Source organism: Thalassophryne amazonica, chromosome 7 (genome assembly GCF_902500255.1).
Source record: "Thalassophryne amazonica chromosome 7, fThaAma1.1, whole genome shotgun sequence".
NCBI classification, from domain to species: Eukaryota; Metazoa; Chordata; class Actinopteri; order Batrachoidiformes; family Batrachoididae; genus Thalassophryne; species Thalassophryne amazonica.
Window position 1 is genome coordinate 49,975,976 of NC_047109.1, and position 16,618 is coordinate 49,992,593.

At 43.6% G+C, this 16,618-nt stretch overlaps 1 protein-coding gene across 2 annotated transcripts in view; it reads right to left on the reverse strand.

Annotated features, from left to right (window-relative positions):
• si:dkeyp-97a10.2 overlaps nt 1-15,371 on the reverse strand; it is a 42,560-nt gene extending 27,189 nt beyond the window's left edge. Inside the window, exons 1-4 of one of the 2 annotated variants that reach the window (XM_034174129.1) lie at nt 15,256-15,371; nt 14,601-14,657; nt 9,212-9,577; nt 2,420-2,659 (exon numbers count right to left, since the gene is read on the reverse strand). In XM_034174129.1, the coding sequence (XP_034030020.1) occupies nt 2,420-2,659; nt 9,212-9,577; nt 14,601-14,652 (658 nt within the window). In that variant the 5' untranslated portion in view covers nt 14,653-14,657; nt 15,256-15,371. The remainder of the gene's footprint in view (nt 1-2,419; nt 2,660-9,211; nt 9,578-14,600; nt 14,658-15,255) is intronic. The other variant, XM_034174128.1, reaches the window with a different exon arrangement.
• Nucleotides 15,372-16,618: the final 1,247 nt, after the last annotated feature.

The window sequence follows — 16,618 nt, forward strand, 5'->3', positions numbered from 1 at the left end:
TGTAGTCTAAGGTAGCATCATGCCACGCAAGGTGGAATACTTCTAATTTTGAACGACGCCATTTCCATTCTAGACCTCTTGCTTTTATGCTTGAGGTCACGGAGGTAATCATTGAACCAAGGTGACTGTGATTTGGGGGAGCGTGGTTTCAACACAGGTGGTGCAATCATGTTGTTCGGAAAACAGGAAGATCAGTGATTACAATCAAAACTTGAACGGAACAGATACTGATTAACGTAGAAAAGTAAAAGAAATAAATAACAAATGGAAAATAATAAGAAACAGAGCATGACCGTGATAACATGATATGAGATGAATAAAAACAAAGAAGCTCAAAGCACGGAAGTGGAAATTAGTCCAGAACTGTGACAAATGGCCCACAAGGGCTGAATCATGACAGATCTGCTTTATGCCGACCCGACTGTTGGCTGCCTGTAGTGCTCTTCTCTCCCGATGCGCCGCCGGCAGGTGCCTGTTATCTCCTGTACCTCTTGCAGACTCTCCATTCACCTTCTGTCAGCAGCATGGGCACTCACCTGACTCTGACTCCACCCTCTGTCCACCTGACTTTGGATGTGTTTTGGCAGTTTGGGAACTGATTTTGAATTATTTTTATTGGGACTTCAGCATCCTAATCATACTGTAAAATTAAATTTGGCATTATTGTCTGTTGTGTATGTGTTTTATTTATTTTAGTTATTTATTGAGTATATGACACATCCAAGCTGGACAAACTGATCAGGTGAGCTGGCTCCATGGTTGGGATAAAGCTGGACTCTCTGGTGATGGTGGCAGAGAAGTGAACACTGGACAAACTGCTGGACATTATGGACTATGCTAGTCACCCTCTGCACACCGTCATCAGTAACCAGATTAGCCTCTTCAGCCACAGAGTGCTCCTTCCAAAGTGCAGTAACAGGAAGACAGAGGATGGGAAGGAGAGGAACAGTAGCAGCCAGTAAACCAGTATTGATCTGTATGTCTGGTATTCATATTTGTGTATTTATATTTATATTTGCAAACTGTTTTTTTTTTTCATTTGTTTTTAACTTCACTTTTGAGACTGTGTGCTTCTTACCTTGTGTGCTGCTATACAAGGCTGCTGGAAACTCACTTTCCCTGAGGGTGTCTTCCCAAGGGATCAATAAAGTTCTATCTAATCTAATCTTATTTTTTGGCACCCCTAATGTTTACCTCCAGTAGATGTAAAGACATTTTTTTTAATTTTTTTTATAAGCAGCAACATACCTTATCCTCCTTCCCCCATTTTTCTGATCCTCTTATGGTACTAGACACTTCTACTGAATTTTTTTTCCTTCATGAGCGGTGACAAGAAGTGCTTTACTTTTGAGTCTTTTTGTTTCCCCATAGCCTTCAATTTCAATTTTCAATTTATTTTCATTCATCCATCCATTTTCTTCTGCTTTATCTAGAGTCGGGTCGCGGGGGCAGCAGCTCAAACAAAGCCACCCAGACCTCCCGATCCACACACACCTCCCCCAGCTCCTCTGGGGGAACCCCAAGGCGTTCTCAAGCCAGCCAAGAGATGTAGTCCCTCCAGCGTGCCCTGGGTCTTCCCCCGAGGCCTCCTCCCGATGGGACGTGCCCGGAACACCTCTCCAGCAAGGCGTCCAGGGGGCATCCGGAAAAGATGCCCGTGCCACCTCAACTGGCTCCTTTCGACGTGGAGGAGCAGCGGCTCGACTCCGAGCTCCTCCGGAGTGACTGAGCTCCTCACTCTATCTCTAAGGGAGCACTCAGCCACCCTGCGGAGGAAACTCATCTCGGCCGCTTGTACCCACGATCTCGTTCTTTCGGTCATGAGCCAAATCTCATGAGCATAGGTGAGGATCGGAACGTAGATCAATCGGTAAATCGAGAGCTTTGCCCCCTACTCAGCTCTCTCTTCACCACGACAGTCCAATACAGCGACTGCATCACTGCAGATGCTGCACCGATCCTTCTGTCGATCTCACGCTCCATCTGTCCCTCACTCGTGAACAAGACCCCGAGATACTTAAACTCCTCCACTTGAGGCAAGGACTCTGTTGGCCAAATCACAACAGAGTTGCCTCAAGGCGCTTCACACAAGTAAGGTCTACAGACATAAATTACAAAACAGTTCACAAAACAAATATACAGAAAATGCTGTTGGTGCACAGGACAGGAGAGTCTCCAGCACAAATACAACACCCATCTCTTATGTTGTATTAGTGTTTAGTGCATGTTGGCATTAGCATTCAGAATTAATACTGGGTTATTGTTTTTATTCTGAGTGAGAAGTTCAACCCAAAACCATCTAAACATATGGCCCTAGATGAAAAAAATTCAGGTTTCCCCTTTAACATTTTAAATGCTTGTTGTTGCACTACACTACTGCAAACAGTGCACATCAGAAGATTCTCAGAATTGCTCATACCTGCAGCGTAAGAGGCAGAGCTGTAACCCAGCTTGTTGCTAACCATGCAGGTGAAGTGGCCACAGATAGGAGTCATGGTGATCACCAACGTCATTCCATCTGCGGAGACCCTCCCCACAGCTTTGGTGATGGTGACTCGGTCATGAAGCCAGTTGAAGCGGGGGTCGGTGCCCCAGGCCTCACCACAAACCAGTATGGAGTGGGATGTGTTGATGCTGACTGAGACGTGGTGTACCGCCTCTGCAGATATAAGCAAGGACAGGTAAGGAGGACAGTGAATGGAGGTGATGAAGGTGAAAGATGATGTGGCCTAGTTTGAAATAGGAGATGGTTGAAAGCATTCAGGCATGAAGCCATGTTATTATTCATCATCATTATTATTATTATTCATTATTCAGAATCATGGGAGATGTTTGAAGTTGTTTGGAGAAAGTGGCTCGGTTTCTGAGACATTAATGGTGGAGAATGACTGATGTCAGACAAAGATATGATGGAATACCTGGAGAAGGCAGACATAGAGAGTGGTAGTGCCATTAGTTTACGCAGCTGGGAGAAAAAGGAAAAAAGCTTTGACCCAAAACTAGTAAGGTGAGGTGAGACACAAAATGAACATTTTGAAAGCAATACAAATTTAATTTGAAGTGATTCATGAGTAAATGAAATATCCACCATCATAGAGAAACAATAGCTGGTGGTAGAGAAGTAATCAAATGTTGATTTAAATTATGATTTTGGCTTCCAACGATTATGAAAATAATGTAATTGAGACAAAATGATTGTTTTGCCTCATTCTCCTTCGCGTTGATCCTTTGAGTGTACAAATTACCATATATCAATGGTTTGGTAACATTAGCTCCATGGTTGCAGAGGAAATTTGTGGGTCATGACTTCTGCACCCAAGCCACATTCACAACTTCATGTTGGAGTGGAGCAGAGAAAGACTGAACAACAGAACAAACCTAGGCTTAGCAGCTAAAAAATGTGCATGTTATTTTAAAGAAAACCCTCCTCTATATCACTTCATCATGAAGCTGGAATTGTAATTGCTGATTCAACAGGCAACTAGAAGCACTCGAAGAGCGCAAACTTCCGCCAAGGCCATAGGGTCACTGACGTCATATGGAATACCCTTTGGCAAAGAGACTTATTCCACATCGTTTCATGCATCTACCGTCATGTTTCAGATTCAGTGGTTAAACCCTTAGATCTTCAGCAAATGTATTTATAAAGAGAAACTGCATGAACTACACAAGTGTTTTTAAATTTTCTAATAACATTCATTCAGTGAGGAGAAACAAATGCTAAATTATTGTTGTGTCGTAACTTAATTTTTGTTCAGCTTTTGAGACCCGTCTTCTTGAAGTTAGATGCAAAAATGTTGAAATTGGCCCTATCCTGCAATGATAAAGAATCCTTAAAAAAAATTACTGGATCCGGATCGTGTTCCAGATCATTACCAAAATTTAATGACTTCTATGTTAGGCCAAGCTACACCCCTGGTAAAAATTTCATTGAAATCCATTGAGGATTTTTTTGAGTAATCCTGCTAACAAACCAACCAACCAACAAACAAACGGACGTGACCGAAAACATAACCTCCTTGGCGGAGGTAAAAATATTATACACAGTTTCTCCAGTCACAACCACAGAAGCCAGAGTTGTCTGGATGTCTTGGTGGCTTCCCTCACTAATGTGCTTCCAGCATGGTCAGTCAATTTTTGAGAACTGCCTACTTGACACAAATGTACCATACTGTTTGTATTTCTTAATGATATAGGTAAATGAAGTACAAGACTTATTCAGTGACTTGGAGATGTTCTTATATGCATCCCCTGACTGATTTTGCTTACTGAATTTATTTTATTTGAAAAACTTTTGAATGCTTTTAAAAAGAGAGATTTTCCAAAGTGAATTATTTCTAAAATGTTCAAATCATGCTGACTATGCACAGCTAGAAGACAGTCAGTGGCTCTTGGATTTAGCCTTTCTTAAGCCCCCGTCACACATAGCAAGAATGTGCATGAACCAGGCAGACACGGCAAAAATGGCCATAATTCAGACGCAACTGGGAGGGAAAGAGGCGTGTAGACTGTGGGCGGATCCCATCCAGATTACCTCGTCCACACCTGCATGATCGCATCCAAAGTATATTTAGACAACAATTAGATGACACAGACTGCTGTCAGATGGCCATAAAAGGCGCTGAAAACTGTCCGATGTCCAGATGGCTGGATGGGAAACACGGGACCAGAGTGGGAGGGAGTGCTGTGTCCTCCTTTGTGTGTGTGTGTGTGTGTGTGTGTGTGTGTGTGTGTGTGTGTGTGTGTGCGCGCGCGTTCATAATGGCTGAATGATTCGAAACGCATGGGGGCGCATGTCAGCCACTGGACACCTGTTTCTGAAATTTTCATCTTAGGTGCATGTCCACTGTAAGAGACATAATTTTAAAAAAAAAAAAATTCCGGAAATCACAATGTATGATTTTTTAATAATTTATTTGTATGTTGCTGCTGCAAATAAGTATTTGAACACCTGTGAAAATAAATGTTAATATTTGCTACAGCAGCCTTTGTTTGCAATTACAGAGGTCAAACGTTTCCTGTAGTTTTTCACCAGGTTTGCACACACTGCAGCAGGGATTTTGGTCCACTCCTCCATACAGATCTTCTCCAAATCTTTCAGGTTTGGAGTTTCAGCTCCCTCCAAAGATTTTCTATTGAGTTCAGGTCTGGAGACTGGCCAGGCCACTCCAGGACCTTCAAATGCTTCTTACAGAACCCCTCCTTAGTTGCCCTGGCTGTGTGTTTGGGGTCATTGTCATGCTCGAAGACCCAGCCATGACCCATCTTCAATGCTCTTACTGAGGGAAGGAGGTTGTTTGCTAAAATCTCGCAATACATGACCCCATCCATCCTCCCTTCAATACGGTGCTATCGTCCTGTCCCCTTTGCAGAAGAGCATCCCCAGTGTATGATGTTTCCACCCCCATGCTTCATGGTTGGGATGGTTTTCTTGGGGTTGTTCTCATCCTCTAAACGTGGTAAGTGGAGTTGATTCCAAAAAGCTCTATTTTGGTCTCATCTGACCACATGACCTTCTCCCATGCCTCCTCTGGATCATCCAGATGGTCACTGGTGAACTTCAAACGGACCTGGACATGTGCTGGCTTGAGCAGGGGGACCTTGCTACCCTGCAGGATTTTTAACCATAACAGCATCATGTGTTACTAATGTAATCTTTGTGACTGTGGTCCCAGCTCTCTTCAGGTCATTGACCAGGTCCTCCTGTGTAATTCTGAGCTTTCTCAGAATCATCCTTACCCCACAAAGTGAGATCTTGCATGGAATCCCAGACTGAGGGAGATTGACAGTCATCTTGTCTTTCTTCCACTTTCTAATAAATAATCATAACAGTTGCTGTCTTCTACCAAGCTGGTTGCCTGTTGTCCTGTAGTCCATCCCAGCCTTGTGCAAGTCTACAGTTTTGTCCCTGGTGTCCTTTGATAGCTCTTTGGTCTTGGCTATGGTGGACAGGTTGGAGTGTGATTGATTGAGTGTGTGAACAGGCATCTTTTATACAGGTAACAAGTTCAAACAGGAGTGCAGAGTAAGAGGGCTTCTTAAAGAAATATTAACAGGTCTGTGAGAGCCAGAATTCTTGCTGGTTGGTAGGTGTTCAAATACTTATTTGCAGGAGTAACATAAAAATAAATGATTAAAAAAAATCATACATTGTGATTTCCAGATTCATTTTTTAGAATATGTCTCTCACAGTGGGATATGCACCTAAGATGAAAATTTCAGACCCTGGAATTTTGTTTTGGCAAGTTTTCATGGTCTCTACTGCCATTTACTGGCCAGTAGTGTTCATGGCAGTATTTGCCCTAAGTACTAAGCGTCTGGGCACTAGTAGATGGCAGTGTTCTATTTATTTTGACACTGGTTTTATATATATAATCACAACTTGGCTTTGTTTTGCAAATGCATTTTTTTTTACAAATAAAAAAATGGCATATTTTACAAAAGCACATTTATATGTAAACACCAACACACACCTCACATTAACGTGTTGGTTTTTACATACACTCAACAAAAATATAAACGCAACACTTTTGGTTTTGCTCCCATTTTGTATGAGATGAACTCAAAGATCTAAAACTTTTTCCACATACACAATATCACCATTTCCCTCAAATATTGTTCACAAACCAGTCTAAATCTGTGATAGTGAGCACTTCTCCTTTGCTGAGATAATCCATCCCACCTCACAGGTGTGCCATATCAAGATGCTGATTAGACACCATGATTAGTGCACAGGTGTGCCTTAGACTGTCCACAATAAAGGCCACTCTGAAAGGTGCAGTTTTGTTTTATTGGGGGGGGGGGGGTACCAGTCAGTATCTGGTGTGACCACCATTTGCCTCATGCAGTGCAACACACCTCCTTCGCATAGAGTTGATCAGGTTGTCAATTGTGGCCTGTGGAATGTTGGTCCACTCCTCTTCAATGGCTGTGCAAAGTTGCTGGATATTGGCAGGAACTGGTACACGCTGTCGTATACGCCGGTCCAGAGCATCCCAAACATGCTCAATGGGTGACATGTCCGTTGAGTATGCCGGCCATGCAAGAACTGGGACATTTTCAGCTTCCAAGAATTGTATACAGATCCTTGCAACATGGGGCCGTGCATTATCCTGCTGCAACATGAGGTGATGTTCTTGGATGTATGGCACAACAATGGGCCTCGGGATCTCGTCACGGTATCTCTGTGCATTCAAAATGCCATCAATAAAATGCACCTGTGTTCTTCGTCCATAACAGATGCCTGCCCGTACCATAACCCCACCACCACCATGGGCCACTCGATCCACAACATTGACATCAGAAAACCGCTCACCCACACGACGCCATACACGCTGTCTGCCATCTGCCCTGAACAGTGTGAACCGGGATTCATCCGTGAAGAGAACACCTCTCCAACGTACCAAACGCCAGTGAATGTGAGCATTTGCCCACTCAAGTCAGTTACGACGACAAACTGGAGTCAGGTCGAGACCCCGATGAGGACGACGAGCATGCAGATGAGCTTCCCTGAGACGGTTTCTGACAGTTTGTGCAGAAATTCTTTGGTTATGCAAACCGATTGTTTCAGCAGCTGTCCGAGTGGCTGGTCTCAGACGATCTTGGAGGTGAACATGCTGGATGTGGAGGTCCTGGGCTGGTGTGGTCACACGTGGTCTGCGGTTGTGAGGCTGGTTGGATGTACTGCCAAATTCTCTGAAATGCCTTTGGAGATGGCTTATGGTAGAGAAATGAACATTCAATACACGAGCAACAGCTCTGGTTGACATTCCTGCTGTCAGCATGCCAACTGCACGTTCCCTCAAATCTTGCGACATCTGTGGCATTGTGCTGTGTGATAAAACTGCACCTTTCAGAGTGGCCTTTTATTGTGGGCAGTCTAAGGCACACCTGTGCACTAATCATGATGTCTAATCAGCATCTTGATATGGCACACCTGTGAGGTGGGATGGATTATCTCAGCAAAGGAGAAGTGCTCACTATCACAGATTTAGACTGGTTTGTGAACAATATTTGAGGGAAATGGTGATATTGTGTATGTGGAAAAGTTTTACATCTTTGAGTTCATCTCATACAAAATGGGAGCAAAACCAAAAGTGTTGCGTTTATATTTTTGTTGAGTGTAGAATGAATGAGTCAACCAGTCAGTGTTAGCAGAGGCACATTTTACCCATAATCCCTTTGGCATCTGTCTGTGTTACAAAACTTCAGAATTAATGCATTATTTAAAATGAAAAGATATATGTTACATTTTAACTTTGTACAAATGACAGAATTGATATTTAAGGAGTTATTCTATCTGTATTAATTGTATTTATAAATCAAAATCATAAGTCAGCACTGCTTTATTTTCCAAGACCTCCACCTCACAGCAACACTGCTGTTGAGTAGAGAGTTGAGCTTTGTTGCTCCTCTCAGCTGCTTCACTGCTGCAAGCTATATAGTAAACAGGAGCTTCTAGCAGTCTGCAGGGTGCTCAAAGACAGAAGTGCTGACTCGTTGTTTGGTTCTGTAGTCACCTTTGATGCTGCCAGAAGCAATTCAGCTTGTTAGCTGCAAGTGTACCGGAGACAATACTGAAAGTTATCGATTAGCTGTAGCTTCCGATAATTTTTTGGGTGGTTCATCGGTTTAGCTTCATAAAAGATAAGTTTTTAGTTAGCTGATTATCTGTTATCGAAGCTAACTTTTTCGTTAGCTGTGCCCACCAGTGGTTATTACATATCAACATTTCCTTTGCCCTCCCTGGCCGGGGGTCCAGTGGAGGTGGACATACGTGGCACAACATGCTGGCAGGCTTTGCTGTGACCAGTCCATCTCAGAGTTCAATCAACCGTGATCAGATCGTTTCCATGTAGATTATGTTCAGATGGCGCACAAACTGCACATAGACTGCCGTCAGATGTGCGTCCCATAACGACAGTGCAAAGAGTGTTTTGAACATGTGCAACACACTCGGGACAGCCGAATGAAAGGGACCAACTACGTAGACTGCTCAGAGACTGCCGTCCGTCTTCAGACCGCACCTCAATACTTCCCGATTGTGGCTGGCTGTGCCATTCTGATGCCATTCGGCCACAATCGGGGTATATGTGACAGGTGTACCTACCAATGTGACTGACAAATCGCATGAACAAAACTGTCAGTTTTCTGTCAATCATTAAATGTTTCCACTATCTGATGTTGGTTAAGGAATGGTTGTGTGTCATACCGTATTCTCTGACAATGCATTGTGCGGTGCTCTTAGATCCTGTTTGGTTGGTCACAGTCACACTGTAGACTCCGCCATCCTGTCGGTGGTATTCAGTGATCTGTAGTGTTGTCTTCTGATGTTCAATCTTCACAAGAATATTTAGTCTTTCACCAGCACATGTGGCACTTTTACCAGGGCAAGTGGCCAGTGTCACTCTCCCAGGAGTAGTTCCAGTTTCGGGTTCTCGCTCCCAAGTTACCATGGACACCTCTTCCATTGGTCCATGCTCAATTTGGGCTTGGAGGACCAGGACAGAGCCAGAGATGACATGCACAGGCTCTTGATTTGTGATGTGAACAGACAGACAATGGAACCCACTTGGAGCTGAAAACAGAGAACACATTAGTTACTGCCTGTTTGTTGGTGTCTGGGTTTTTAAACATATAGTCTGCTCGTTTGAAACCACGCACAACAGCAGTGCCTTCTGGTATTGTTATTGGTTCTTTGTGTCTGTGTTCATGTCTGTGAACAAAACGGAAAAAAAAAAAAACATTGGCCAGATTTGTACCAAACTTGATGGTTGAGGGTCATTCAATGACAAAGTGAGTTTATTTTGACAAAACCTGTTCAAAATCAACATCCCAGGCAAAAGGAAAACATTTGTTCCAATGCTTACACTGTATATTAGGGAAGATTTTGGGGAAATAGTTAAGTATACACTTATGGTTACTACGTATTAAACATTATTATGAGTTCATCGATCACCTTTCTATTGGTCACGTTGTTGAAAATAAGCACTCAACAACTACTATAGCTCTTGTTATTCCAGAACATTAAAGAAGATTCTCTAGTTTTATGCATATGATCCACAGATTAACTGTAAAGTTTACGTAATAGTGTGAAATACAGATTTATTGCAGGGGTGTAGGCAGAAATCATAAAACGGGTGGGCCCAGAAAATATCAGACAGGCCCAACCTTTGGGGTTGTAGGTAAGGTGTAGGTATTATAATACACCGTTTGAAAAAGTATGCCTCGTTTGGACATCGCAAGCAACGTTATCACTTAGCCTACAGCACTGGCAAAGTGAACACACAGATGTGACAGGTCAGACACAAGTACTCTTCATGGATAATGCAAGCTGCAGTGCAGCTCCACCCCCCACCCCCCCACACACACACATTCAGTGCAAGTCTTGTAGCCTACTTGGCTCGGCCTAAACCCAAAACGTTAATAAGTATTTAAATAAGGTATTGTTTCAAAAATGAATTCCAAGTTTAATGATGAACACATCTCAGCCATCTGCACAGACTGTTGGGGAAAGGGTAGTGACACGGACCCACAACAGGGGGCGCAAATGAACGGTCAATAGATGAGCCAAAAGGTAACAATTTAATGTTGTGAATGTGCACAACGAATATACAGACAATCTCAGAATCTGATAGCAGTCAATACACAAAGGTGACGTGTGGGCAGGCTCGAGGATAGAAGACGTCCGTCCTGAGAAGAGCCGGAACCACACGATTTCCGCCGCCACCGAACCTGGTGAATACTGGAGCCGCCAAGTTCCGAATTCCCAGGTGATCACCGTCCCCGACTGTCGGATCTGGTACTGCTGGCGAGGAGCACAAACAGTGAGATGTGGGTGTGTGCACACCCAGTAACCAAAACAGTCAGAAGGTGGAAAGTCACCTCCACCCCTAATCACACACTCGTGCAGCTCCTGTTAAAGCACTTATCTGGTTGGGGTATGAAGCGAAGCCGTCGCTGTTCACACCAAACGCCAATCCAGCAGATAAGGCTCACAACAGGAAAGTGGCTGCAAAAAGAGTTCAGACTATGACACAGTTTTCAGTACAGCAGAGAATATTACCTTCACAGGTAGATGATATCTCGGCAATGAGGTGGAGATGACGTCCGGGTTTTATGGAGCAGTAAGACGAAGTGTAGATGGGTGACAGCTGTCATGAGATAATGAGTGACAGCTGTCACCCCCGGCTGTGTCCGTGGCGGCAGCACCTGCTCGTGCCTGAAGCCCGCACTTCAGGCAGGGCACCCTCTGGTGGTGGGCCAGCAGTACCTCCTCTTCTGGCGGCCCACACAACACAGACGCTGTGTGCACAGTTACACAGACGCAAAGTGTCAGACACAAGCACCCCATGGACAATGTAAGCAGCAACGCAACTCTTAGTCATGTAAAGTCCTTTAAAATAAAAACTCAAAATATATCCGCAACATGAAAACAGGTTGGCTCGGCGGCCAAATTATAAAATTGATAAACAATGGAAACGATGGCTCGGCAGTCAAATTAAAAACCATCAGAGCAGACACCAACATGATTCGTGGCAGTTGCAATATAATATTAACAATTAGGCCTATTTAGAAGAAAAAGTAATTAATGGTCACACTTACGTACATTTGACGAATCCTTTTAATGCATGCTACAGCAGGAGACGACCCGGTTTTTGTTGAACTCTCTTATCACGTCATCATAGTCCAACGATTCGGTCAGTTCTCTTTCAAGGGAAAGCACGGAGAGTGCATTCAGTCTGTGAGTCAACATGTTCTGGTGGACGTTTTTATCCAATTAACAGTAGAAAACAGCTGTTCGACAGTGCATGTTGTTATTGGCATTGTGATGAGGGCCCACAGAAGACTATTTATTTGAGGAAAAATGTGGTCCCTCGTTTATCGCGGGAGTTACCTTCAAAAATAACCCGCGATAAACGAAATCTGCAAAGTAGTCAGCGCTCACCCCTCACTACACACTTTTCTCAAACAGGCATTAACATTTTCTCACTTTTCTCTCCTGTGTAAACACTCTCTTTTTTCTTCTGTGCGAGAAGATTATAAACAGACACACGCAGAACACGATGCGCGTACTCTCCCTTCGCTCACTGCCTCCGGAGGTGCGGATGCGGGACCCGCAAAGAATCCAAGTCCTCTCTCGGTGGTCAAGGAGCTCTGCGGCTGCGATCAACATCCGGATCAAAACAGCGAGCGTAGTCTCTGGACCTGTTGCCAGATTTGACGCAATTCCGCACAGCAGACACGAGGGTGGCAGTGTGATTGGCACGCTGTGGCGTTTACTGAGCCCGCAGAAAGCACAAATCACATATGATTTCTGACCTATTGACTTTGTGTCAAGCATTGCCAGCTGGTGATTTATAGTGCACAACAGCAGAGCCTCATGTGGCATCCATCAAACAATGATATTCCAAAATCTGCAAGACTGGACTTGGTAAGAAGTACTGTGTGACCGGCATAAAAATGACACATAACTGGAAACACCTGTTTTGACCTTTGCTACATTTAAGTGGTCCCACACTGTTTTTTTCTGGCTTGTGCGGTTTTGGGAATGTGTTTGGCTCTGTGGTGTAGTTTCTTGGTCACTCAGTGTTTCTGTTGTAACTGGTGATAGGAATCAAAGAGTAGGTATTGATCCATGTAGGTGGGTTTCCTGCAGATCTCAATTTCAAGGTTTCCACAGTTCTTGAAATGTATTTTGCAATCTAGGAAGTCCAGCATCTTGGTCGCTGGTGTCCTGTCTGGTGAACTTGATGTGGGTGACCCCCATGTTGGTATGACCAGTGAAGTCCTGCACCTCACGCATCTTTAGCTTCACCCAGGTGTCAGCAATATATCAGAACTAATGAGTAGGTGTTGTTCCCTGGAAAAAAAATCTAGCAACTTCCTCTCTATGTCTGCCAGGTAGATGCAACCAGTGTAACAGGGGAGCTCATGGCACAGCCATGTTTCTGTCTGTAAAATTTACTTCAGTAAGTGAAATAGGTAGAGTTAAAGAATAGGTCCAAGAGGGTGCATATCTGGTCTACGTTGAGATGGGATCTGGTGTCTGGAGGGGATATATAGGCAATTGGAAGGTTGAATGAGGAGGTTATGGTGCGTTTACACATAATGACGACATTCACGAATGCCACAAAGTATGCATTCTTGGCCGCTGATCATGAATGTGATGATTTGGGGCAGAGGTGTCAGAAGTCCTCAGGAACTCTTGCAACCTGTTACCACGCACCTACAAATTATCTGAAACCATTATGCATGGTCAATGATAATGACAGCGCATTACATTCTGTCACGTTGTGAAAGGATGTACTGAAGAAGCTACTGTCAGCTGCTGAACAGTTCAGATCACTCCAGATTGCTCCTCAACATCCAGATGAATCCACAGCAGAAGGAGAACTTTGCGATTACATGCTTAGATGGGCTCTGTCCCATGGAGTTGGGCAGAAAGGAGGAGGAGACGGCGAGAGCCAGATGTCTGGCTGCATGCGGCTGTCCTCTGGCTCAAACTCGTTCTCCCGAACATCAGGCACAACAGCAGGTGGAATGCCTACAGGAGTGCGCTGAGGAGCACTGGAACGAGATTTAGCCGACTTGGCGTCACTGTTCGTCTTCGGCATAGTGCAGCAATGAAACGAAATGAAATGAATGCAGTGCAGCAGGGTTTAATTGTGCGCACGTGGAGAAGTGATTCGTAGTGGCGCACAGTGAACTGTGACACCGTGTTACATTTGTGTCAAACCTTGACAGTTTTTGTGACAATTCTGAATGATGAGTGACAGTTTGGGCTTCAAGAACCATCACAGGAACCACTACGAACGCTGTCACGCTCTATTAAGAATCACCACTAATCAACATGTATCAACACGCCCATTTGCGAACTTGACGACATGAGGTGAAATGAGGGTGGTGCGTGACATTTGTGGAAGATTTTTTCAGAGCCAAAAACATGCTCCAGGAATATCACGAATATCACGCACCAACACGCACTGTTAAGAAACCTATTCAGATGCGTTAAGTCACATAAAGAATGTCAGGAATGTGTCACGAATGACAGAAAAATGACATTCATAATGCGTCCTGCTTATGTGTAAATGCAGCATTACAGGAGGTGCTGTCAGAGATGACACTGCTCTCACTAGCTTTGTGTCCAGAAACTTTTCCCCACCAGAAAACGTCTTCTTACTGTTATTGCCAGCTAATTAGCAGTGCCAGATCCTGGCACACTGTTCTTCTAAAGGCAATGACAGGCGACGCCCTCATTAGCTAAATACAACCCCTTTGAGTGTGCATTACTTTGTGCTCACATTGCACATTATGTAAATGACAAAGTGGTGACAGATACACCACAAATAAATTGTGCTAAGTTGTTGTAGAATCTGTTCACCAAAGATCATCGACATAAACCTCTAAGATTTTATTCCTGCTTATATAGACAGAGCCAAAATACTTTTCAGCTACTGAGCATGAAATCATGTTGTTGTTGCAAAAGGACATTTACAGTCTGCTGTGAGTCTTTAAAGCAGAAAAGTCAGCCGATGCCATTTACTGAATTAGCAAATTTGTCAGTTGTCAAAACCAGAAGAAATAATACGCAGTCTTACATAAAAGCAGCAGCAGGGTGAGTCTCCAGCACAGGAAATCTGGTGGATCCATGACCCCTGCAGATGTAGACAGGAACGTAGAGAGACCGTGACCTCAGTGACCACACTTCCTGTGTTTTGATACAGTCGGGCTCCTCCTAACGCAGCACCAGTAATAACAAAACCTCCAGAGAAAGTGTGAAATTAAAATCAGAGCTAAAACCACATCCAAAAGCAATTCAAAGGTCTGGGCTCTTCTTTTTTCCCCTTTCATTTATTGTAAATTGTTCCAAGAAAAAATAATCCTAGTACTGTTGGGGACTGTGCTATAATTACAACTTAAAAATAAATAAAATAAAAAAGATGGGTCAACTGCCAAAAGTGAAACGAAGCAATGAAGCACAGACACTGATAGCAAGAACACCTTAAGTACAAAGTACAACTTCACCGACAACTTACACATTTCAAAGCGCCACTCAAGTGGAATTCACCTACAATCCCAAGGGTGAGACCAATAAATAAATAAATAAATATAAATAAGTGGAGTCAGAACTGCTCCGCTCTTCGTTAGTCGCCAGAGGTCACAGATTTACAGCCCAAAATACATCATCACAGTTCTGCTGCAGCCTGTAGGTGTAGGAGATAATCAAGTTAAACATAAAATAATAATGTGCACCTCTTACAACAAAGTGCCTTCAGATGTTGTGGTGTCTGTTTCTGTGCGTGTCGCGTCCAGACGCTGAGAGGACTGCAGGCGTCACCTTGTTTTCATGCAGGTCCATTTCCTGTCTCGTGCACCACCTCTTTCCTGAACAGTAAATGATTAAATGTAAAGTAAATGTTTTTTTTTTTTTTACATCAGCCTTTTCTCCATTGTACACTTAGCAAGAGTGACTCCCCCCCCTCCTCCCCCCGCCTTCCCCGACAGGCCACAGTGAGAACACGCATTATTGCCTGTACTGTATGTAAACACACACATGGGAATAATATTCCTTGGAAAGGAAACTGGTGACAATGTTCGAATTCTGTCTGATGAAATGGGCATTGAATTCCAAGCTTCTTATCTCACATGAATTGCTTATATTTTAATGATTTATGTCAGTTGAGTGCTGGGAAAGTTTACTTTCGCTATGTGAGAATAAACTTTGACTCTGTGAGACATAAAGATGTGACATTACAGTGCAGTGAGTGAAACATAAATATTTTGTCCAGTTACGTTTGGCCTCTGTAAAATTTGGACTTTTGGACTATGTAAAATTGAGCATAATTCCTTAATGCAGTCATTCCCAAACTTAAAAACACATTTTCAAATCAGAACGTCTGCGGCCCACCTAAACCTAACAATAAGCTTGTCATTTCAGTGCCTTTGCTTTATTACTTCTGATTGCATTTTAAATGTAATCAAAAACAACTTTTTTTTTTAGCAATATATCTGTGGCCAGACACATTTGAGATGTCAACGATGTCTGGCCACAGTACCATATAAGGCTGACTGGTGGATGTTGCCTGGTTTCCTCCAAACATGACACCTGGCATTCTCAACCTTTGACTCATCAGACCAGAGAATTTTATTTCTCATGGTCTTATTGTTTTAAAGGTTATTTATTGTTGGTTGTATTTATCTTTGGTGGTGGTTTTTATTGTTTTAAAAGTTTTTGTTTTATTGTCTGTGCAGCAATCCCCCCCCCCACCACCACCAAGCCAAATTTCTCCCAAGGGAGACAATTAATAAAGAACTTTGAACTTTGAGGGTCCTTCAGGTGCCTTTTGGTAAACTCCAGGTGGGCTGTCATGTGGCTTTTACTAAGGAGTGGCTTCCGTCTGGCCACTCTACCATACAGGCCTATATTGTAGGCTGAGCAGAGAGATTGTGACAGAGATGGTTGCGCTTCTGGAAGGTTCTCCTCTCTCCACAGAGGAATGCTGGAGCTCTGACAGAATGACTATCAGGTTCTTGGTCACATCCCTGACTAAGGTCCTTCTCTCCCAATGACTCAGTTTAGACGGACGGACAGCTCTAGGAAGAGTCCTGGTGGATC